Source organism: Mustela lutreola, chromosome 7 (genome assembly GCF_030435805.1).
Source record: "Mustela lutreola isolate mMusLut2 chromosome 7, mMusLut2.pri, whole genome shotgun sequence".
NCBI classification, from domain to species: Eukaryota; Metazoa; Chordata; class Mammalia; order Carnivora; family Mustelidae; genus Mustela; species Mustela lutreola.
This window is the reverse complement of record NC_081296.1, coordinates 56,406,073-56,430,279: the sequence shown is the minus strand read 5'-3', so window position 1 is coordinate 56,430,279 and position 24,207 is coordinate 56,406,073. Positions and strand designations below refer to the sequence as shown.

The 24,207-nt window shown below is 39.3% G+C and overlaps 1 protein-coding gene across 6 annotated transcripts in view; it reads right to left on the bottom strand.

The window, feature by feature from the left end:
- Positions 1-24,207, bottom strand: part of CHD8 (chromodomain helicase DNA binding protein 8) — a 63,534-nt gene that overhangs the window by 18,909 nt on the left and 20,418 nt on the right. For 4 of the 6 annotated variants that reach the window (XM_059180952.1, XM_059180949.1, XM_059180951.1 and 1 more), the window contains exons 2-14: positions 22,691-23,748; positions 21,461-21,823; positions 20,360-20,745; positions 18,913-19,027; positions 11,866-12,048; positions 11,717-11,785; positions 11,307-11,362; positions 10,718-10,835; positions 6,606-6,689; positions 3,077-3,214; positions 1,758-1,879; positions 1,371-1,614; positions 143-319 (exon numbers count right to left, since the gene is read on the bottom strand). In XM_059180952.1, the coding sequence (XP_059036935.1) occupies positions 143-319; positions 1,371-1,614; positions 1,758-1,879; positions 3,077-3,214; positions 6,606-6,689; positions 10,718-10,835; positions 11,307-11,362; positions 11,717-11,785; positions 11,866-12,048; positions 18,913-19,027; positions 20,360-20,745; positions 21,461-21,823; positions 22,691-23,533 (2,898 nt within the window). In that variant the 5' untranslated portion in view covers positions 23,534-23,748. The remainder of the gene's footprint in view (positions 1-142; positions 320-1,370; positions 1,615-1,757; positions 1,880-3,076; positions 3,215-6,605; positions 6,690-10,717; positions 10,836-11,306; positions 11,363-11,716; positions 11,786-11,865; positions 12,049-18,912; positions 19,028-20,359; positions 20,746-21,460; positions 21,824-22,690; positions 23,749-24,207) is intronic. The other 2 variants (XM_059180954.1, XM_059180955.1) reach the window with 1 other exon arrangement.

The window sequence follows — 24,207 nt, the reverse complement described above, 5'->3', positions numbered from 1 at the left end:
CATTCCCATAGGCCATACCCACCACCCAATAGTAAGATCCTAATGTTTTTTCTCTGCTAAATTTGTTACAGTAATTCCACAGGGAATTAGGATTATTTTAATTCCAGGTGTTTCCACCCATAAGTCAACATAAAGAACTCACCAGGTCCATGTGCTTGAGGCTATCAAGCAGCTTGCAATTACGGTTCTTTAGCCGATGGGCCTCATCAATGATGACACAACGCCATTCAATCTCACGAAGCTCAGGACAGTCTGACAAAATCATCTCAAAAGTGGTGATCAGGGCATCAAACTTGTATGCGCCTGGGATGAGGCGCCCCTAAGCATGAAGGCAATAAAGTTAAAAAAGGCCTAATGTCCTCTAAGTGAGGACCTCTTCTGCATTACACATTCTCTTTTCTATATTCAAGCAGGCTTAGTAGGAAATACAAACAGCACCACCCCCGATTTCTGCTGCTGTGTATTTTCCTGATAAATAGTGCCAAATCACTGAACCTAAGACACAATGTTTCCTTAAGCTATCAGTTTCTTGGGAAAATGACAGACCTCACTGTATAAAGCTGGATACTTTCGACTCTGCTGTGTGCCTAGTTCATTTATCTCAGATCTAGATCTTTTGGTAGTTAACACTGAAATCCACAAATATTGGGCACTGTTGAGATATACAAGACAAGACTGAAAGTGAAACAGGTAATACCGTTACTGTCTAAAAATGGACAGGAGAGGGGCGACTGGGTGGCTCAGTGGGTTAAACCTCTGCCTTCGGCTCAGATCATGATCTCAGAGTCCTGGGATCAAGTCCCGCATCGGGTTCTCTGCTCAGCAGGGAGCCTGCTTCCCCCCCACTCCCCGCCACTGCCTGCCTCTCTGCCTATTTGTGATCTCTGTCAAATAAATAAATAAAATCTCAAAAAAATTTTTTTTTAAAAACAGACAGGAGAATTGAATCAGTTTAACAAAATTAAAAGCACAAATGTGACTAACAAAGGATGAATGATTCAAATTTTTATTTTCAAATTTGTATAGAACAAAAGAACTAATCTGAATGAAAAATTTTAGTAGTCTTTAAAGAAAGAGAGGAAGTAGCTTAAGTTCATCACCTCAATACTTCTTGATGAAAACTCAATGCCAATAAAATTCTATTTAAAATGCATGTATTCATAAATAGAACTTCCACTGAATCAAAATGTCCACTGGATCAAAAGAACAAAAGTCAAAGAAAAAATTCCCTGTGCAATCTAAACAAAATGCCGTTAAGTCACTTCATAAAATCTCAATACTAGTCTTTTATTCATATAAAAGCCTCTAAAATACCAGGTACCTTGGCCTACTCTCTCTGAACTATTACATTCCCATGATCTACAACTCACCCGTGAATCTTTGCAGTACATTTCATATTGCTGAATCATCTGACGGCTGGCCAGACTGCCATGGTATACAATAGTGTTCATTTCTGTCCATGTATTGAATTCTCGCTCCCAGTTAGTAATTGTGGACAGTGGGGCAATGACCAGGAAGGGGCCATGGATGCCCACATTATAAACCTCCTGCAAGAAGGCAATGGACTGGATAGTTTTGCCCAGTCCCATCTCATCAGCCAGGATACAGTTCTGCCTGAAGATTCATCATGGAAAAAGAAAAGCATGTCAAAAGATACATCTTTTTAAAAAATACGTAAAAGGAACTATTTCAACAGAAAAGAGATAAAAATAATTCCAGGCCAAGCCTACATTTCATGGGCCTACTCATTTCTGTACCTGTTATACCAATTAAAGAGCAGCCAGTTGACCCCTTCCAACTGATATTCCCGTAACTGGTTTCTGTTTTTATACTCATGTGACAGCTCCAACTTCTTCCAGGCACTTGCCTGTGGACGATTCTACAAAAGAGAAAATTTGAATAAATGGGGTGAAGACACTAAAAAAATTAGGCAAACTTACTAGGGAGTTCTAGGAGCCAAAATCGATTTAAAAACATTTAAAATATATTCAAATTCATGAATTCATAATAAAGTTTAAACTAAAATAAAGTTTAAGAAACTTAATAAAAGAGGAAAACCAAAACCACTGGTCACTTTTGGAGAATGCAAGAGAACTACTTCATTATTTTGATATCTGGGAAATAAAGAAAGAAAACAAAGCATTTATCTTCTTTTCCTATATCATCTGTACCTCAGAGTAACCAAACAGTACATGAATCATTATTTCCTTTTATAGGAGATTCTAGCTAGTAAGTAAAAACATGATATAATTAAAATAACATCATTTTGAAATCCTTAAAGAACAGGCCGAGGCAATGATCATAAATGACTAATAATATCACAAAAGACAACCTGATAGAATCACCTATGAAATAGATTTAGTGTCTCCCTTCCCCATTTGATCAAGCCTTTAAAAGAGTGATACTAATGGAACTATGATGATGTTTTACATCTGACACTAGCCAAATGTGATTACTGAGCATGTGCAATGTAGCTATTGGCTACTATATTAAGCACAGTGCTAAAAAGTTCCAGTGGACACCACTGTTCTATATCTAACCATTTATGTAAAATAATAAAGAACAGAGAACACATTAGAAGTTTCCAAGAGGGGAGTAACTGGTAAACTTCAGACTATGGAAAACCCTAGAGAACAAACCACCTGATTTCTTCAAGAGAAATTATAAAGTAGGGGGAAACTAATACTAAGAGATATTTGAGACACATTAACTGACAGCACTATATATACCTTTATTCAAAATCCAATCTAAACAATTTAACAAAAATTAGAATATAATCAGGGAAATATATATAGCAATTGGTTATTTGTTGATATTTAGGAATGGTTAAATTTTCTCAGGTATAAAAGTGGTTTTACCTTTGGACATAAACACTGAAATACTTAAAGATGAAGTAAAGGAATCTAGGATTTGCTTTAAAATAATCTGGAAATTAGTAGACTATACTGTTTCTTTTACTTTTGTATATGTTTGAAAATTTCTATATTAAACGCTAAAACAACTACATAAACTTCTATAAATAAAAACTAAATCATTACCTACATGGACTTTACATTCTAATTGCAAATGTACTTACTACTCTTTTGAGTTCTGGGTGTCTTGACTGAATCCGCTTAAATTCTCGTATCTTGCCCTCATCAACATCCTCTTTCAGCTCCCACGTACTATCCTCGTAGGGCAGCGAGCACCATTTCACCAGGTAGTAAATTACAGGCTAAGAGAGAAAAAGCTAAAAGCCTTAATAAACTGATTCTGTGTTCTCTGCTGTTATTAAAGGGTAAGAATTATTTTTTAAAGATTTTATTGATTTATTTGACAGAGAGACAGACAGTGAGAACAAGAACACATCAGGGAGAGTGGGAGAGGGAAAGCAGGCTTCCCACAGGGAGCCTGACGTGGGGCTCGATCCCAGGGCCCTGGGATCATGACCCGAGCCAAAGGCAGATGCCCAACAACTGAGACACCCAGGTGCCCCAAAGGGTAAGAATTTGACTACAGAATCAGATCACAAAGTGTTAATACCTAGAAAGTGCTTTAAAAAATAGGCTGGGAGGGGCGCTTGGGTGGCTCAGTGGGTTAAAGCCGCTGCCTTTGGTTCAGGTCATGGTCCTAGGGTCCTGGGATTGAGCCCTGCATCGGGCTCTCTGCTCAGCAGGGAGCTTGCTTCCTCCTCTCTCTCTGCCTGCCTCTCTGCCTGCTTGTGATCTCTGTCTGTCAAATAAATAAATAAGATCTTTAAAAAGAAAAATATACTTTAAAAAATAGGCTGGGAATACCAATCATAGGCTCACCTGCTGAGGCACTGTACTATTCATGGCTTGGATCATTTTTCCAAGCAATTTATCAGAATCTGTTCTAAGAGGCAAAGTTATACCCAGCAGTTTCTAGAACACTAAGCACTGAAACATTATGCTCATCAACCATGAAAATGCAAAAAATAAAATAAAACAAATGCTTTTCCAACATTATGTTGAATTAGGTTGAAACTGAAAGATAGGGCTCTGCTTCATACTATTATCCTGACACCAAATTTAATACAGTGAAAGAGTGGAAGCCAGGCTACTTTCCTAAGTGAGGAATGGATTAACCCATTAGAGCAAAGCAGGGTTGAAATCCCTGGGCTTCTGAGCTTCGGTAGCTCTGAGTGCAGTTGCTACTCCAAAAAGAAGTCATATGGTGGAAAAGAGATTTGCTTGTGAGCTAGGAGGTAACTAGGAGGGGTGTCACTGAAGACAGGTAACAAGAGAGAAGAGAGGAGGGGCAAATACTAAAGCTCTAACTACAGTACTGTGCTCTATATATGTGTTCTGCTGCAAAGGGACAGGCAGTGACCTGGGGTAAAATGGCTCCTGTTCTCATGACTCAAACTGATCACTGCCCTGACTGCATTTCTATTTTTGGTCTATATGAAAAAAGAAGGATTAGGGGCACCTGGGTGGCTCAGTGGGTTAAAGTCTCTGCCTTCGGCTCAGGTCATGATACCAGGGTCCTGGGATTGAGCCCCACATCGGGCTCTCTGCTCAGCAGGGAGCCTGCTTCCCTTCCTCTCTCTCTGCCTGCCTATCTGCCTAATTATGATCTCTGTCAAATAAATAAAATCTTAAAAAAAAAAAAAAGAAAAGAAAGAAAGAAGAAAGGATTAGATGGGGCCTAGTGTAATCAGTAAGAATCTCTAGTACCACTTCACAGAATACCCCTAAAACAGCCAGCAAGAAGTCTGAAGATATAAGCACCTCAACAGAATTACAGATCAAGGAATCCCTAGAATTAATCTAGCTGCTCTTTCCCTATTTTCTTAATTATAGTGACACAGGTCATTTCCTACATAAAGCCATTTGTCCAGGTAACATATTTCCGGCATCTTAACTTACTTTTCCAAGGACTTATTTATAATCTGGTTTTCCACTCTTAGGTCATGTAAAAGGATGACCAATTAAACTTATTTTGGGGAGGGGGAAAATTGGGTTCACAGAATGTTGTAATCCAATATTGGAGCACAATTTATAGCACCAGGAAACTAAAACATTTTCATCTGTCTTGCCATTTCCAACAGTCCAAAGATCAATTGCTTTTTTAAGAGTGGTAAGTATGTTGGTAAGAGCACAAGATGTTCAAGACTGATAAGGCTGAGATCCTAAAAATGACAAGAATTTAATAGTAGCTAACATGTCCATTCTAAAAACTGGTCCATTCCCCACTCACCTCCTGCTAATGAACAATAAACAGTAACTCCCACCCCAACCCATAAAAGCAGAAAATGTGTTTTCTGAGGCATGCTTGTCAGGATCTGAAGACAATGAACTGTAATAGGCCTTGGATGTCTAAGGTTCTGAATGACCCTAAAGGCTTCTAAAATAGAGTAAACATAGAATTTTAGAGAGGGAAGACTTCTGATTCTTAGAATCCATAAGGGTGATATATGGACACATGTCATTTAGCTTGTGAGTGAGCCTAGCTCACCACTGGCACTGACATTTTAATTAAGTTGTGTTGTTCTCTACTGGTCATGGGGTAAGGAGTAACGGTCAGATGTGATAAAAACTTGATGAAATGTGGCCCTACCAAGAACTTATAGTTGAAGTGAAAAGAAACCGATAGTTTCTAAGGGAACGGTGATTCATAGTCTAAGTTTGAAATATATTTAAAAAGACACAATGTTGAATTCACTGGTGGCTTAGATCTTTTCAACTTATTTGGAAAATGAAAAAACTGATTTATGAAACTGTATCAACAGGTTTGTTTTAGCACATGACCAATCTGCTAACAGAGCTTTAGTGCAGTGATTCCCAAATCAAGCTATGTTTGACAATCTCTTAGAGAACAACTTAAAAATCCAGATCTCTGGGTCACACCTAAAGATCTACTGAATGTGAATCTGTGGGAGTGCAATTCCATATTCTGTTTAAAAGTATAGATTCAGATGCAGTAGATTGGTTTTAATGATAAATGAAAATGTATTCAATTGATGGTAAGTTCAAAAAGTAACTCTCAGTGATATGGAGAAAGCTAGGAGTCTGTGGAGGCATTTTTATATTTATAAATATGGAGATTTGTGAAGTATCCCTATTCCTCTCCCCTTCTATAACCTTTAACCGGACGTCAGGGGTCTCCCATATAAAATCTAAGAGAAAACAAGATCAAGGTGAAGGAGTACTTGTTAATATAGCTCCTGGTACTTACAGCGCTCAATGTTTGACTTTATGAGAAGCTTTCCTTTTAGCCTCTCTCCCTATTCCCTTACCTTCCCAGTATCATTCTTTTTTTTATTTTTTTAAGATTTTATTTATTTATTTGACAGAGAGAGATCACAAGTAGACAGAGAGGCAGGCAGAGAGAGGAGGAAGCAGGCTTCCCGCTGAGCAGAGAGCCCGACGCAGGACTCAATCCCAGGACCCTGAGATCATGACCCGAGCCGAAGGCTGCGGCTTAACCCACTGAGCCACCGAGGTGCCCCTTCCCAGTATCATTCTAAGGAGGCCTCAGAAAAACTCAAAAATACCTTTTTGTGTAAGGGATTTCTCAGCCATATCTTCATAATAAAGGATGAGCAAGCAGACCAGTAGAAATCTCTGAGACCATCAATGTTCTACCATGCCCCAACTCACCTCCCCATTGTCTTTGTCAATACTGTGAGACTCATCCAATATCCTATCCACTTCTACATAGTCTGGATTGAAGGGTTCTTCATCCTAGAGGAGTTATGAAACAAACAGTAAGACCAAAAGATCACTGTCCAGTAAACCCAACCTTCCATCCCACCTTTACCTGGTGATCTCACTTCAAAATTTTTTTTAAAAAGATGCCTTCAGAAGGGAGTCCCCCCACCATTTTCACCATATAAAATCCTTTTTAAAAACTTAAATCTGCACCTATCTTGTCACCTATGACCAGAGTAAGTGTCTTCTAACAGAGGTCATTCTCTCCATATATTCTCTGGATTCTACCCCTTCTCAGTCTCTTAGGAAACTCTCTCTTGGATCATTCCCATAAACACACAGATATATTCTACTATTTCACATCTTAAAAAGACCTCCTTTATTCTTCATCTGCCTGCAACTATTTTTCTGTTCTGCTTCATACCCAAGCAGCTACTCCACTCTACCTTCCACTTCCTTCACACAACTAAATTACTCTTGATGTTATTAATAATCTCCAAATTGCCAAATATAATGGAACATTTCTGTCCTCATCTCACTTAACTTCTACGAAGTATTCCACAATTCCTAATTCTCTCCTTTAAAAACCCTTGGGTTTTCTGAGACACTACACTTTTGTCAATAGCCCTTCCCCCTTTATTTTGGTTTTAGCCAATTCTTAATCACCTTCACTGGTTCTTTTTCTTCTAAATCATTGGTATCCAACTTTGGGTGGTATCTGAAAACAAATAACCAAAGACTCCAAAGAAAGATCTTAAAGAAACTTTAAGGAAAAAACTCTTCCTTATTAAGACACTTTTCCTTCTTGCTTTTCATGACTTTGCTTCCTATTGCTTTTCGTGACTTTGCTTCCTAATCTTTCTCCTGCCACTCTGGCATACAGTTCCTTCTCCTTCACCTGGACCTCTATATTTGGGAAAAGCCTTAAAGCCTTAGTTCTGGGCTCACATCCATACTATTACAGAAAAAACTTTCATAAAAAAATACAGAACTATTAGAATGTATAGAAATCCTTCCCCCCTCAGGTGGCTTTAATCATTATTAAGGTTTTAATAACTATTTATATGCTGACAAAATCCAAATTTTAATTGCAACCTGAAAAATCCAGATTTGTGTATCTGTGCTTACTAGAGATAGGTTAAGGAATTTTAAGGTTAACATAGTCTAAACTAAAAAAAAATTTTTAACGATTTTATTTATTTATTTGACAGAGAGACAAGCAAGAAAGGGAACACAAGCAGGGGGAGTAGAAGAGGGAGAAGAAAGTTCCTGTTGAGCAGGGAGCCTGATGCAGGGCTCGATCCCAGGACCCTGGGATCATGACCTGAGCCAAAAGCAGATTCTTTTTTTTTTTTCAAAATTTTATTTATTTGACAGAGAGAGATCACAAGCAGGCAGAGAAGCAGGCAGAGAGAGGGGTAAGTGGGCTGGGCTGCCCGCTGAGCAGAGAGCCCGATGTGGGCACTGATCCCAGGACCCTGAGAGCATGACCTGAGCTGAAAGCAGAGGCTTAACCCACTGAGCCACCCAGCTACCCTGAAAACAGATGCTTAAGAAATGGGCCACCCAGCTAAATTCTTGATTTCCCCCAATCAGCTGCTTCTAACATCTTTGATACTTTAATAGATGCCACCTGAACCCATTTGCTCAGACCACAAACCTATCATTTTAAGCCACCATACCAAGCCCTGTCAATTCTAATCTATCCATTCTATCCACTTGAAACCATTCTACTTTTAAGCCATGATATTTCCTATTTAGAAATCTTCAACTGCTTTCTTACTGCTCTTCATACTTTCATGCTTACTCTTCTTCAATCCATTCTCCAAAGTCTAGGTGATCTTTTAAAAGTGATCACTGGATTATGTCTTTGACCTGTTTGAAACAATGTATTGATTTTCCTTTGCACTTAGAATAAAAACAAAATTAAAACCAGACTGCTTAAAAGGTCTGTATGCACTGCCTGCCTAAATTTCTGATCTCATTTTGGGCCATTCACTCTTTTTTGTTCAACTGTACCTTGTTTTCAGTGCCTCACCCTGTCTCAGGGCCTTCATATATGCTAATTCCCATGCCAGCAATATTATTTACATGGATTCATAGCCTTGCTCTTATTCATAATTCAATTCTCAGGTAAGTCTTCCCTAATTATCCAAAGTAGGTGTTTCCTCCCCCTCCCCTTATGGCTCCTTGTGCTCTTTCTTTTCTGGCACTTAACACAATTAGAATTTTTTTTTTTTTTTTAAAGATTTTATTTATTTATTTCACAGAGAGAGATCACAAGTAGATCACAAGTAGACAGAGAGGCAGAGAGGCAGGCAGAGAGAGAGAGAGAGAGAGAGAGGGAAGCAGGCTCCCTGCTGAGCAGAGAACCCGATGTGGGACTCGATCCCAGGACCCCGAGATCATGACCTGAGCCGAAGGCAGCGGCTTAACCCACTGAGCCACCCAGGCGCCCCTAGAATTATTTTTTAATATTTCTCTCTCCCCAATTAGACGGTGAGCTGTATGGTAACACAGTCCATATCTGGTTTGTTCTCCATAAAAACTAGCACATGATAAATGATGAATAAATGAATGACTGATTTGGTTAAATAGCCTACCTATATATGAAGATTTAATTGGCATATGAGTTAGTAGAGACTGGTTCAAGAGTCACAAATTGTACATCTAATATCGGCTGGAATGGTATTACAGTTTCATTGTACATTTCACAAATTATGTTTTAAAAGAACATAGATGAAAAAACACAACCCAATTATTACTTTCATATAAAAAGAAATTATAAAACTACATGGTCCTACTTGCCCCTCCAGGTGATGAGAAATAGTTAATTTATTTGCAAACCTGGTGGTCAAGTTAGCTTTATCATATATATTCAGGCAGAACTGAGGGGTTTTTTTGCTAAAACTATGCATTTAGTTCCTTCCTTCAATCTTTCTTATTAGAACTTTTTCCCTTTAGCTCTAAGAAGCTTTGAAAAAGAATCTGTCTTCTCAAGGCATGCAGTTCTATATATATGCTAAAGATGACAAACCCCAATTCAGCAAAGGCATATATATATACACAAAGCTTTCAAAGCAAAATGGACAGTTAAACTATGGCTCAAAAGACCCTTAATGCATACTCCAGTGTTTACCAGTAGTTAAGAACGGTTATGGGAGGAGTGCCTGGGTGGCTCAGTGGGTTAAAGCCTCTGTCTTCGGCTCGGGCCGTGATCCCGAGGTCCTGGGATTGAGCCCCACATTGGGCTCTCTGCTCCACGGAGAGACTGCTTCCTCCTCTCTCTCCCTGCCTGCCTCTCTGCCTACTTGTGATCTCTGTATGTCAAATAAATAAATGGAATCTTAAAAAAAAAAGAAAAAAGGGACCCTTAATGCATACTCCAGTGTTTATCCAGTAGTTAAGAACAGTTATGGGAGGGGCGGAGGAGTGGCTCAGTGGGTTAAAGCCTCTGCCTTCGGCTCAGGTCATGATCTCAGGGTCCTGGGATCGAGCCCCCGCATTGGGCTCTCTGCTCAGCGGGGAGCCTGCTTCCCTTCCTCTCTCTCTCTCTGACTGTCTCTCTGCCTGCTTGTGATCTCTGTCGAATAAATAAATAAAAAATTTAAAAAAAAAAAAAAAAAGGAATGGTTATGGGAAATTAAATCTCCTATATCACCATTTCTTGTTACAGTGGATTAGAAATTTTAAAAAATAAATGTTCTTTCCTAATGAAACGGTTGCTTATGCCTACAGAAACCATCAACGGCTATAGATTGACATTAGAAGAAGAATGCCTCAAGTGGATGAGAGGTCAGTTTAAAATCCATCTTGAAAATACTTCATGAATACTGAGTAAGTCAATACCAAAACATCCTACAAACTTATAAAAAGACCTAATTTAGACCTAGTAAAACAAAGCATGGGGCAACTAAATTAGGAAAGTCCAATGATCAAAATTAAGACTTCATACCCATGTACACAAAACAAATATGTCTTAAGTAATCAGTCAAGACTGATAACCCCAATAATTTTTGCTTCTGTGAAATAAACGATAGGCAATACCTATTCCTAATTACCTCATGGAAGAAGTGTCTCATCTGAGCCATTTTGGTTTTGAAGCGCTTTAGTTTTTGATGGATCCTTTTATCCTTCTCTAGTTGGGAGATGGTAGCCCATTCACAGTGTAGATAGGAGCTGAAGGGGATGGAAATAGCTGGTCATGCTGTGAGAAAGGGTAGGCTAGATTTGGGGATAAGCCAGAAGCAGGCACAATGGTAAGTGCTTCTTAAGACTGATTTTGCACACAAACACCTGGTCTGGGGCAGGCTTGAAAGTTCACATTTCTAACGAGCACCCAAATGATGCTAATTCTGCTGGTCCACTGACCAGTCTGAGTAGAAAGGTCATAATGTTAAATTAAGGTATAGAGAATCACAAGGGATTTTATCAGGAACCACCCTTACCCCACCCTTCCTGTTGGGAAACAGGAAGAGAAACGCAATTCCCAAACTCCTCTCTGAATAGACATTTTCCTCAAAAGAAAACAACAATTGGGCTAGGAGACTATTAAAAAGGGACACATTCCCACCCAGGATGGACTATACAGGAGAACTTTTTACAACCCTGTGGGTTTAGGGTGAAAAGCTTTTTGCACAGATCACATACTAGTTCTTGTACTTGACAAAGAATTCTTCTGCCTCAGTATACTGTCCAGAAGGAAGCTGAGAAGAAAGAAATCATAGTTATTAATAACCTTATTTGTCAAAGAAAGAAGCTTTAATTTTCACTACTCATGGTAGAGCTTCATACCAATGTTCCTAGAGTGTATTAGTGACTGAGGGATTAAAGAACTAACCTAGTACTCCAATACAAGAGATCTGACAGCTGGAAAAAATAAGTCTATCCATCTTAAACAGAAAACCAAAAGAAGAGGCAATAAGACAGTTCCTATTTTCTAGGTAACTTCCCTCCACCATAACTATACTTTACTAATATATCCTGGCATCCAAAGGTGTTTATTAAATAGAGCCTGTGAATGCAGCATTATGGGTTGACATGAAGGGTTAAGGCCTTACCTCCTTCTTCACAATCCGCATAGAAAGCACTTTGTCTACTATGGCTGCATCTTCTTCACTGGGATTCTCCTGTAGCAAAAAATGCAGTTAGTCAATAGAGACTGTGAGGAGCAGGACAACCTCTCATATTGCTTAAGTTCTCAGCTTACCACAAAGAACTGCATGGAAGGCAAAGTCTCGCCATCTGGTTCCTGCACGGGTTCAGGGAGGATAGGCTCAGTTTTTATTGGACCAGTTACATCCACTTCTTCTTCTTCTTCATCATCTGTGATCTTTATATCCAGATCCTCTGTATATTTTTTTCGCTTAACTTGGCGGTTTGAGCGTCTTTTCTGTAGCGGAAAGAATGGTTAAAATAACTATGTAGATATATCAAAGAGAAAAACCTTTAAAACTATTTGCCTATAGTCATATATTTATTTTACTCCAAAATCCCTACGAAAAACCAAGCCAAAAAGATAAAGAGCTTATTTACAAAATTATGTGATATCAAACCATATTCTTTATGTACCAAATACAAATTAATTTGCCAAACTGTTTTTTCAAAGAACCAGAATCCACCTGAAAGTAACCTGGATACTACTGCCAAGAAACTCTGGTAAAATGAAGGGTACAATGTGCTTTCTATAAGGAGCAACCCTGAAGTGCCAAGGTGCAAGAATGTTTTGTTACTAATTTTGCTTTCTGTTTTAGTTCTAAGGTTTTTCTGTTTTAATAAATAGAATCATACTATATGATGATTACAGCATTGTTCTGCTACTTACCATTTTTTTTTTAAAGATTTTATTTATTTGCCAGAGAGAGAGAGAGAGAGCAAGCACAGTGCAGGCAGAGTGGCAGTACAGGCAGAGGGAGAAGCAGGCTCCCCGCCAAGCAAGGAGCCTGATGTGGGACTCGATATCAGGACGCTGGGATCATGACCCGAGCCGAAGGCAGCTGCCCAACCAACTGAGCCACCCAGGCGTCCCTGCTACTTACCTTTTTGTTAACAGTACTTTTTAGGGGAGTTTTCCGCATCAATACATTTTAGATTTACGTTATTCTTTCAAGTGGTTGAAAAAACACTTTTGTAATATTTTATTTATTTTGGAGACAGAGTGTGCATGCACATTGCACACAGACCTAGGGGAGGGAAAAAGTGCCAAGCAGACTCCACACTGAGCATAGAGCTGGACTTGGGGCTCAATCTAAAAACCCTGAGATGACAACCTGAGCTGAAACCGAGAGTCAGATGCTCAACTGACTGAGCCACCCAGGCACCCCGAGTAAAATATTTTTTAATTAAGTAATTTAAGTAATACTTTGTAGTTCATGATAAAAAGTTGGGAAGGATAGAAAGATAAATTATTTTTCAGGGGTGCCTGGGTGGCTCAGCGGGTTAAAGCCTCTGCCTTCGGCTCAGGTCATGTTCCCAGGGTCCTGGAATCAAGCCCCACATCGGGCTCTCTGCTCGGCAGGGAGCCTGCTTCCTCCGCTCTCTCTCTCTGCCTGCCTCTCTGCCTACTTGTGATCTCTGTCTGTCAAATAAATAAATAGTTTTTTTTTAAAAAAAGATTATTTTTCGGGGTGCCTGGGTGGCTCAGTGGGTTAAGCCGCTGCCTTCGGCTCAGGTCATGATCCCAGGGTCTTGGGATCGAGCCCCACATTGGGCTCTCTGCTCATCAGTGAGCCTGCTTCCTCTTCTCTCTTTCTCTGCCTGCCTCTCTGCCTACCTGTGATCTCTCTCTGTCAAATAAATAAAATCTTGAAAAAAAATAAATAAATAAAAATAAAAATAAAAAAAGATTATTTTTCAATCATGATTATATCTCTGAAAAACCCAAACAAATTAAATGAATTATTAGACACAGAACTACAGAAATTAAGCAAACTTCCCTGGCATAAAATCAATTTTTAAAACTATCATTCTTATGTAAACTGAGCTATAAAACATAATGAAAGGAAAGATTCGAGGCACTGGGTGGCTCAGTTAAGCATCTGCCTTTGGCTCAGGTCATGATCTCAGGGTCCTGGGTTTGAGCTCTGCACTGGGTACCCTGCTCAGAGGAGAGCCTGCTTCTACTCCTCCCTCTGCTGTTCCCTCTCCTTGTGCTCTGTCAAATAAATAAATAAAATCTTAAAAAAGAAAGAAAGAATTCTACATAAAAAAACAAAAAGATTACTTATCTAAAAAATTAAAGTTAGTAAGAAATATGTAAAATCTATATGAAAAAAACTTTAAAACACTCCAGGAGGCCTTAAAGAGAACTTGAATAATAAAATAATAATAATAAAATAATAAATAAAATTAAAAATAATAAAATACAATGTCCTACAATAAGACTTAATTCTAATTATATGCATTACATAAAAATGACAAAATAAAATTAACAGAACTTTTTATTTAGATAAACTGATTCAAAAAGTCAAAGAGAGAAATAAACACTAAAGAATAACCAGGAAAAACAGGAAAAGTGTGCTTGGCCTTACCAGATATTAAGGACACAAAAGAGCTATACCAATTAACAAAGGTTGGAACCTCTCTAAGAAAAGATAAACAGGTCAATGAAATAATGTCCAAATACAGACTAAAATACTAGGTGGATATAGAACATGATAAAAATAGCACTTCTAATCGGTGAGGGAAAAGTAGATTATTCTATAAATGGGACTGGAAACAAATGGCTAGCTATTTAGAGGTTGAAAGAAACTAAATTACATAAAAATAAAGGATTTCCAAAATCTTTTTACAAATCTTAGAAAGGGGATGCCTGGGTGGCTTAGTCGGTTAAGTCTGACTTTGGCTCAGGTCATGATCCCAGGGTCCTAGAATTAAGTCCCACATCAGGTTCCTTGCTCAGTGGGGAATCCTGCTTCTCCCTCTGCCTGCTTCTCCCCCTGCTTGTGTTTTCTCTCTCTCTCTCTCTGACAAATAAATAAATAAAATCTTTTTAAAAAAATCTTAAAAAGATGTAACATTTCTGGGACACCTGGGTGGCTCAGTTGGTTAAGCAGCTGCCTTCGGCTCAGGTCATGATCCCAGCGTCCTGGGATCGAGTCCCACATCGGGCTCCTTGCTCAGCAGGGAGCCTACTTCTCCCTCTGCCTCTGCCTGCCATTCTGTCTGCCTGTGCTCACTCTCTCCCCCTCTCTCTCTGATAAATAAATAAAATCTTTAAAAAAAAAAAAAAAAAAAAAAAAAAGATGTAACATTTCTAAAAGAAAGTGTGGAAGAATTTTTTATAATCTGGCAGTAGGAAATACGTTTCTAATAAATTGATCAATTTTACCTTGCAAAAAATTTGAGATATATACATATTATAACGAAGTTGAGAAAAATAATAAACTGATGGGGAAAACACCAAATACTCCATTTCCTAAGCACAGAGTTCTTTTGAGTAACTAAGAAAAAGATCCATAACAGAGCAGAAAGATGGGCAAATACGATAAATAGACAGTTAGTAGGAAAAAAACACAAATGGCTTTAAATGTAAAAAGATGCTCACACTCATAATAAATTATAACTGATACCTAAATTGAGATATCTTTTTTCTTTTTTTGCACCTACCTAACAGACTGGTAAAAAGCAGCAAGTCTGATCAAATACTGAAATAGGAACTTGCACATACATTGTTGGTTAGACTACACATGGGCATAACCTCTATAAAAGAAAATCTGACAATACCCTTTGGTCTAGAAATTTCACTTCAAAGTTACTACCCTACGAATAAATCTGCACATATATACAAATCTTTGTAGCATTACTTGTAATAGTAGAAGACCAGAGAAAAATCTTAATGCCCATCAATAGGGAACTAGTTAAACAAATTATAGTATAATCAAGATATGGAATACTACAGAAGAGTATTCAAAAAGAATGGGTAGTTGACAAAACCAAATACTGAAGATGTGGAACTGGAACTGTCATTACTGGTGCAAGTGTAAAATGACACAATCACTTTGGAAGTTGACAGATTCTTACAGAGTTATAATGTTTATTTATGTAACTACTATGGTCTAGCAATCCTATTCCTTAGGTAGGAGAAATGAAAACCCATGTCCAAGAAGTAATAAAACTGTTCACTGCAGCCTTACTCATAATAGCTCCAAAATGGAAACAACCCAAATGTCCTTCAACAGATTTGTGGGGTTTTTAAAATTATTTTTTTTTAAAGATTTTATTTATTTATTTGACAGAGAGAAATCACAAGTAGGCAGAGAGGCAGGCAGAGAGAGAGAGAGGAGGAAGCAGGCTCCCTGCTGAGCAGAGAGCCCGATGCGGGACTCGATCCCAGGACCCTGAGATCATGACCTGAGCCAAAGGCAGAGGCTTAACCACTGAGCCACCCAGGCGCCCTAAAATTATTTTTAATAGTTGTTTGTTTGTTTGTTCATAAATCTACACCCAATGTGGGGGTTCAATTCATGATCCCAAGATCAAGAGTCACATACTCTACTGACTTAGCCTGCCAGGCACCCTTCTACTTTGTTGTTTTTAATTGCCACGCAGTATTCTATGGTTCAGATTTTCAGAATTTTATTAACTATTTCTCCTCTATGGACAATGAATTTTTGGACATTTCTGCTATTACAAATACTGCTGAAATACATATGCATCATTACATACTTTTGAAAGTTTCCTTCGTGCATAATCATTGAGTCCAAAGTCACTGACATTTTAAATTTTGTTACATATTGAAATACTGACTAGCTAGAAAGATTGTCTCAATACTCCCATCAACTGTGTGAAAAGCACCTTTTCCTGAACTCCACTGCCAACAATGGCATTACCACTTATGGGCTGAATTATAAACCTCTAAGTTTTTTGTGTGTGTTTTTTAAATTTTATTTATTTATTTAAGAGAGAGAGTAAACAAGCGAGCAAGAGAGAGTGTGAGCATAAGCAGGGGGAGGGGAAGAGGAAGAGGGATAAGCGGACTCCGCCAAGCAGGGAGCCCAACATTGGGCTTGATCCAAGAACTCTATGATCATGACCTGAGCCAAAGGCAGACAATTAACTGAGTTTAAAAAATGCCCCAATCCCCCAAAATTCTTATGTTGAAACCCTAATCCCTAGTACCTCAGAATGTGGCTGTATTTGGAGAAAGAGTTTTAGAGAGACGATTAAGATAAAATGAGGCTGGTAGAGTGAGCCCTAATTCAACTTGAATGGCATAATTACAAGAGGAAATGTGGACACACAAAAAGACACCAGGATATATACACTGAGAAAAGACCATGTAAGGACATAGTAAGAAAGCAGCCTTCTGCAAACCATAGAGAAAGATCTCAGAGGTAACCAAACCTGCTGACTCCTTGATCTTGGACTTCAGAACTATGAGAAGATCAGTTTTTGCTGTTTAAGCCACACGGTCTGTGGTATTTTATTATGGCAACCCTAGCAAACTAATACACCACCTTTTAAAATTTGTATTTTTGTTATTACAAAGACTTGCCTTCAGTTTGTCTTCTAATTATTTAACACATACTTAACCTGACCCTTTATTTTATTTAACATACATATACATAACTCTTCCTATGCTGTCTTACCATGAGCTAAGCACTGTCCTAATTGCTTTATAAATGCTTCCAGTCAATTCTCCTAACCACCCATTTGGTAGGCATTATTATCTGCATTTTAGAGATAAGGAAATTGGGTCACCAAGAGGTTAAATAGACTTGCCTGAAGTGACGATGTTAGTAAGTAGTAAAGATAAGAACCAAGGAATTCTTGCTGCAGAATTTATGCTCTTAATGACTATATTATTTGTAGAATTTTGTTACATGTACATAATTTTTACATTGTCAAATATATCTATCTTTCCTTTTATGACTTCTGAAAACCCCCTTGAAAGAGAGAATTATTTATAAATACTTGAGAATGGAGCACCTGGGTGACTCAGTGAGTTAAAGCCTCTCCCTTCAGTTCAGGTCATGATCCCAGGGTCCTGGGATCGAGCCCCACATCGGGCTCTTTGCTCAACAGGGAGCCTGCTTTCCCCTCTTTCTCTGCCTCCCTCTCTATATACTTGTGATCTCTGTCTGTGAAATAAGTAAATAAAATCTTTAAAAAAAAACTGAGAATTATTTAAAAAACTCATCCATGTTTTACAATAAGTTCATGATTTCAAGTTTTACCTTTGGACTTCAATTAAACTAGTATTTGTTTAAAAAGTGACACAAGAAATCTGGTTTTATTTTTTTCCTACATGGGTAGCCAGCTGTCCTAACATAATTTATTAAATATTCTTTCTTTTCATTGATTTAAAATGGCATTTTAATTCATATTCTAAATCCTCATAACCATTTGAATCTATTTCCAGACTCTATTATCTTTATTAATGTTATTTCTTCTCTAATTCCACACTCCTAGTAATTATTATTTCATACTATATCTAATGTTTGTTAAGTCAAATTTCTGTCTCATTTTCCTTTTCAATTTTATCTTGGCTAGTCTTTAATGTTAATTTCCCCAGAAAAACCCAAGTATCAGTTTGCCAATGTAATGAGTGTATCAAGAAAGAGGGAATGCATTTCTGAGTATTAATAACAACAGCAGCACTTAAGGTTTGTTTAGTACAAGCCTCCATTTACCAAGGAAAAATTCAGACACAGTAGCTAAGAAAATTGGCCAGGCCCATAGTATTACTCAGAAGTACCATGGGTCTCCCAAATCTTAATACCAGATTCTGTGTATGGTTGGAAACCAGAGACAAAGATGATACTGTAAAGCAACAATCAGAGACAGAGGACCAAACTTCTTCTGGTCCAGCTTCTTTTATTCTCTTCCAGCGTTTCTCACCTTAAAAAGGTAGGAAAAACCATTGTGCCTAAGCACCCAGTTCACAGAGTCAGAACCCTAAAGTGTAGAAAAGGTAAGGCAAAGGAATAGATGAACAGTTCTAAGAGAAACCAAAGTACTGACATAGTCATAACAACCATGAAGCATAATTTCATAGCTGCTTAGTTTCTGAAACACTGGAATTCAGAAAATGACTACTGCTTTTGTATAGTATGGTAATATACTTTTTGCCTAAAAAATAAAAATTTTAAAAGACACAACCATGACCAGGTCCCACCTCTTTTACCTTTTAGGCCTACCTCTCTTTTAGAAAAATTCTTGAAATATGCACAGGGTTAAAGTCTCTTTTATCTATTCCTGGTTTGCCTGTCAGAATTAAACTTGATTTTTCTAAGTTCTTTCAGAATCCTTTTACCTGAATGCTGCTTTCTTCATCTTCCCGGGGTGACTGGGCAGGCATGACTTCTACATCTGAATTATCAGATGAGGTATTACGCTTTCTCTTCTTACCCACCACAGGAGTGATGGTGCTAAAAAGGAAAAACCAAATTCATTTGTAGTGAGGGTCAAATTCATTTAGGAGAAGAAAAATATAATTAATCTAAACCATCATATATGAAACTTCCTAACAGCAGTGTCTAGCTCTTCAGTCAGTACGACATATCATTAGGGAGTAAGGTGTTTGAAAATAGAAGATATTCGGGTTCCTAAGCCACTGGCTGGCCTTTACAACCAGATGTGACTAATCCTTTCTACTACTATACTCACAAATACCTGAAGGAAAGTGGCATAAGACAACAGAATCCTGGCCCAAGAACTACAAGGCCTCACTTTAGTTCCAGTTCTGTCGTTAGCTGCACATTAGGTCCCTTTTTTGTAATATAAACACTGATGAAAATACCCAGCCTGACAATTGCTGAGGATTAACTAAGACCGGCGATATGAAATTTTTTTTAAGCTAAAAATCCTCTCCAATTATAAACCATTATTAAAATTCCACCACAAAGCCTGAAGAATCCTAAGGGGTAGAAGCCAGGGAAAAAGGAGTGAAGCTACAAGACACGGAAGGGAAAGAGAAGATGATTGTGGTAAGCCCTGGTTCTGCCGACACTCCTTTAGGCTGACAATGGTTGCTAAAATCTTCTCTAGTTCAGATGAGATTCAAGAACAGGGCAGCTATACCTAGTAGGTATAGGATAGTAAGAAATCTCTTCCACACTACGGTGATACAAAATCACAAAGACATATAAAAACAGTCAACTTTTAATCCTAACCCCCAATTCAACAATTAGTTATCTTTCCTGTGCCTTGTTGCTTCTCTTTCAAAATATGCTAATTTGCACATTTCTGTTTAACAAATCATATAAGCATTGAGACAAAGAAAAGAAAGGCCTTTCTATCTTGTCACAGATAGATCACTTTGAACTATGTGTATAGCTGCTAAATACAAGCAGATCCTAGGGGTGCCTGGGTGGCACAGCCAGTTTAATGTCTGACTCTTGGTTTCAATTCAGGTCCTGATCTCAGCGTCATGAGATCAAGCCCGTTATCACTCTCTGCACCATGAACAGAGTTTGCTTGAGACTCTCTCTCTCTGTGTCTCTCCCCTACTCTCACTCTCAAATAAATAAATAAATCTTTAAAAAAAAAAAAAAAGTAGTTCCTCTAATACTGATTTATTTTTTTAAGTTTTATTTTCCTAAGTAATCTCTACACCCAATGTGGGGCTCAAACTTAACAACCCTGAGATCAAGAGTCACATGCTCTATCGACTCAGCCAGCCAGGCACCCCTCACTACTAATTTAAAAACAAGTGCACTTCCCTCAAATGTCCCAACCAATTAGCAAAGGGTTGTACTCACTTCAGCTTACTCTTGCCCTTAGTTTTAGAGGTACCAGATGTTTTGCTCTTCTTTGGCTTTTCTTCCTTGAGCCTCTCCCCACTGCTCTTTTTCCTGCGTTTCTTCTCACCTTCTTCTTCAGGCCGAACACTGGGCAATTCATCCTCATTTAGGACCCGAGGTATATTCTGCTCACCCCGGGCACGGGCCCTAGCAATAGCTTCTGCTACAATCCGATTGGCTTTCTCTTGCTTCTTCTGGTGCTCCAGCCTGCGATTTTCTTCCATTCCTATCTTGCCCCCAGTATGAGGAGCAGAGCTTGCTGGTGAAGACAAAGCTGCCACTTCACTGGCACTTAGAACTTTAACTACGGAAAGCCCAGAAGAGGCCCCTTGGGAAGAGCCAGCCTACAGAAATAAAGACACTAAAATTTCAATATGTTTGTAGCTAAATGGCCTAAATAAAATCTAGCTCTAAAGCAGATAGGATGGAAACTTTCCATCTCTAATTCCTTAAGAATCAGATTCGGAACAACTCTTACTGAACTTGGACATATTAGGGGGGAAAAAGTGTTTTGTTCTGGTGGTTTTTTTTGTTTTTGTTTTTTTTTTAAGTTGAAAGGGGATAAGAAAAGGCAAGAATTGTGCCAAAGCAAACTTCAATATCCTTTACCATGCTCCTAATGTCAATACACATCTCCATTATTGTATGACTAATCCTGATCTCTAGGCCAAAAGTAAATAAAATCAAATTCTACTCTTGGTGTACCTTTATCCCAGTAGGGGGTGGGGGGTGGGGTGGGAGGAGTGATAATCACTTGACCTGTTTAGGACAACTTCTTTATCTTCCAAATGAAAGAATACTGCCAATCACTTCTACTCCACAACAATATCAGGAAAAAGATTGTAAATGAAACAGCTTGAAGACAAATATTAGATAAATCACCTCTTATCCCAAACCTCACAGTGACCCTCAAATCTCTTCATATAATTAACCAAAGTCTCCACAGTAAAAGAAATAAAAGCCTGCATTTCAGTTCCAAGGCATGACTCCAAGGACCCCACACTCAACAATGAGTGGTTGCTGAAGGGGACAACAGGGGGCTACCTGTGGAGGTCTCACCTGCGGCTGCAGCACGACCTTCAGTGGTACGGAAAGTCTTTGTCCTGGGCTTTGTCCGGGCCCCATTATCTGAGCCTGCTGCACAGAGGAGAGAGTCACTGGCTGGGTTGAGGGCGGCTGCGGTTGTGATGCTGGCGGCTGTGGTACAATCTGGATTTTCTGCTGTGGCTGTTGCACCTGCAGCTGGATAGTTACTACTTTGGCGGGCTGCCCCTGAGCATTCTTGGCTTGGGTCAGGGCTGCCAGCTGGTTGCCCTGTAACACTATCTTGCCTGGTAGACTCCCTAGAACGACATGCCGGTGTCCTTGGGGACCTCCAGACTGTGGCTGCTGGAGGACCAGGGTGATGCGTTTTGATTCACCCTAGAGTGAAGAAAGGAAATTGCAAGAGGTGCAACATTAAAGAATGATATACTCTTAAGTATTTACACCAGTGTTCCTCATCCTAGAACCATCAAAACTCAGAGTCAGAAGACACAGTACAATTCATTTTTTTCGTCCTCTTATCTGTCCTGATTGAGTTTTCTCTGTAACACCTCTGCCCAGTGGGTATCAGGCCTATTTTTCACAAACTCCTGATGGAAGGCTATCTTCTAAGGTAGTCATTCCATTTTCTGGCAGTCTATTAGAACAAAAGTCTTTATAATCCACCTCCTCATAGCTTCTTTCCATTGGTCCTACTTATTTTAATACCATCCCCTCCCCCACAAACTCTTTTGGCCCTTTATTCAGAGGCTAGAACCTCTACTCTCTTACAATAGAAACTAGCCTTTTCACTGGATAAAGGAGGACAATCTCAGTAATAAGAACAGGGAAAATATACACATAGCTTCAGTAAGTCTTGCAAATATAAATAAATAATGACTGTTCCCATAGCATCCAGTATTTCTCATAAAGCTTTGTATCATACAGTATTGTGAGTTCTTGTTTACTGTCTGCCTTCCTGGCAGATCGTGAGCTCTGTAAGGACAGGGACTGTGTCTGTCTTGTTCAAGACCAGCTAGGCACAGTGTAAACATGTAATAAGAGCTCAAAAAAATATGTCAACATTAACTGCTTTCACCTGGTAAGTAGCAAGTATGTGGCTGTCAATGCTAACTGATTTTTTAAAGAAGCATAGGTAGAATTTAAACAGGATTTCCTAGAGATAGGTCTTATGTGCTCTCTTCTCACACAGTTGCTGGGCCCTCTACTAAACCAAAATTCACCTCCCCCTTTCACTCAAGTCACCTGAGTAGGTGTAGAGGTCAGTGTAACTGCAGGCTTCAGTGGGGGCCCTGTGGCCCCAGGGTTTCCAGCAGGAGCTGAACCCTTAACTGGTTGTAGGACCAGCTGCTTTACTGGTCGGCTGGGCTGGACAATGCGCTGAACAGCAGCCTGGTTCCCAGGGACCTTGGCGGCCAACACTGTATTACCAGAGACAATGGAAACACCTGGTCGAAGGGGAGTGCCGGTTAGCACTTTGGTAAAAGTAACTTTTCCACCATTGGCTGTGCCAGCCACCAGGGGCTGAGCTGTGCTGGTGATACCTTGGGCCTGAATTTGTGCCACGTGGGCACCAGTGACTGAGGAGCTTGGTGGGGCCTTAAGGATAACAATCTTAGGGGCTGACTGAGGCGGTTGTCCTCCAGTACTACTGGAGGAGACAGCTGTGGCAGAGACACCCATGAAAGGATTCCCTTGGCTCAGGATCTCCTGGCTCTTGGAGGCCTGCAAAAGTCCTGATGTTGGCGTTGGTGTCTGTAAGACAGGTTGGGCTGGCTGCTCCTGGCTGACGGGCTGAGTGGTATAATCATGCAAAGTTAAAGATTCTGGAGCTGGAGCTGTCGATTCTTTGGGAAGTTCTGTGGGGGCTGTCTCATCTGGTGGGGGGACCAGGTCACTTGCTGATGAATTCCCCACATCACCACCTCCACCATCCTGGTTCATCTGATCCAAGGAGTCCAGAGAGCTTGGTAGTCCAAGGGCTTCCTCAATGGGGTCTTGTGTGACCTGGTTGAAGCTGTCATCAGTCAGAGAGTCCAGGCCAAATAAATTTGGGTCATCAAACAAATCCATGATGGGGTCTGCCATCTTGGGAAAGCAATGGAGGGTACTTCACCAAGGTCTAGGGAGGGAAGGGGAGGGGGGGTACTGGCTCTCCCCTCCCCTCCCCTATTAAGAAAAAAATGTACACAATGGAAGAGGACTACTCTTCAGGTATAGAGGCAAGAAACAAGTGCATGTCAGATTGTTCTGACCTTCATGGAGCAAGATGGCTAGGTCTTCAGAGGAAGATGGTGAAACTCCTGTTGTGAGAAGACAAATGGAAAATAAGCAAAATTGGTGACCTCAAGGAAAACTTCTCCTTCTTAGGAACTACCTTAATATCAACTGGCATCAAAATAATAAGAGAAAACGGAAATGTGAGGTAATCTGAGGACAGAGACACAGCAGAAAGAACACCCACATTTTTGCTTTAACCTAAAACTATAAAAGAAATAAACCAAACTCCTTTTTGGGCTCTTAAACACCTACACACTTTGAAGTTTCTGTCTGTCAAGATCTCTTGGCTGTCTCTGTCCATTTCTTTCTACAATTACCATTCTTAGGTAGAGATCAGGAGTATAGCATTCACTCACTTTATTTCAGGTTAAGTTGACAGAATTTAACAATATGCCAGTAGCATTTCAATGACTGTAGATAAAGGTTTCTGAAATACATTGCATTTCATAAATTTCCCTTGTATTTTAGATGCTTTCACTTAC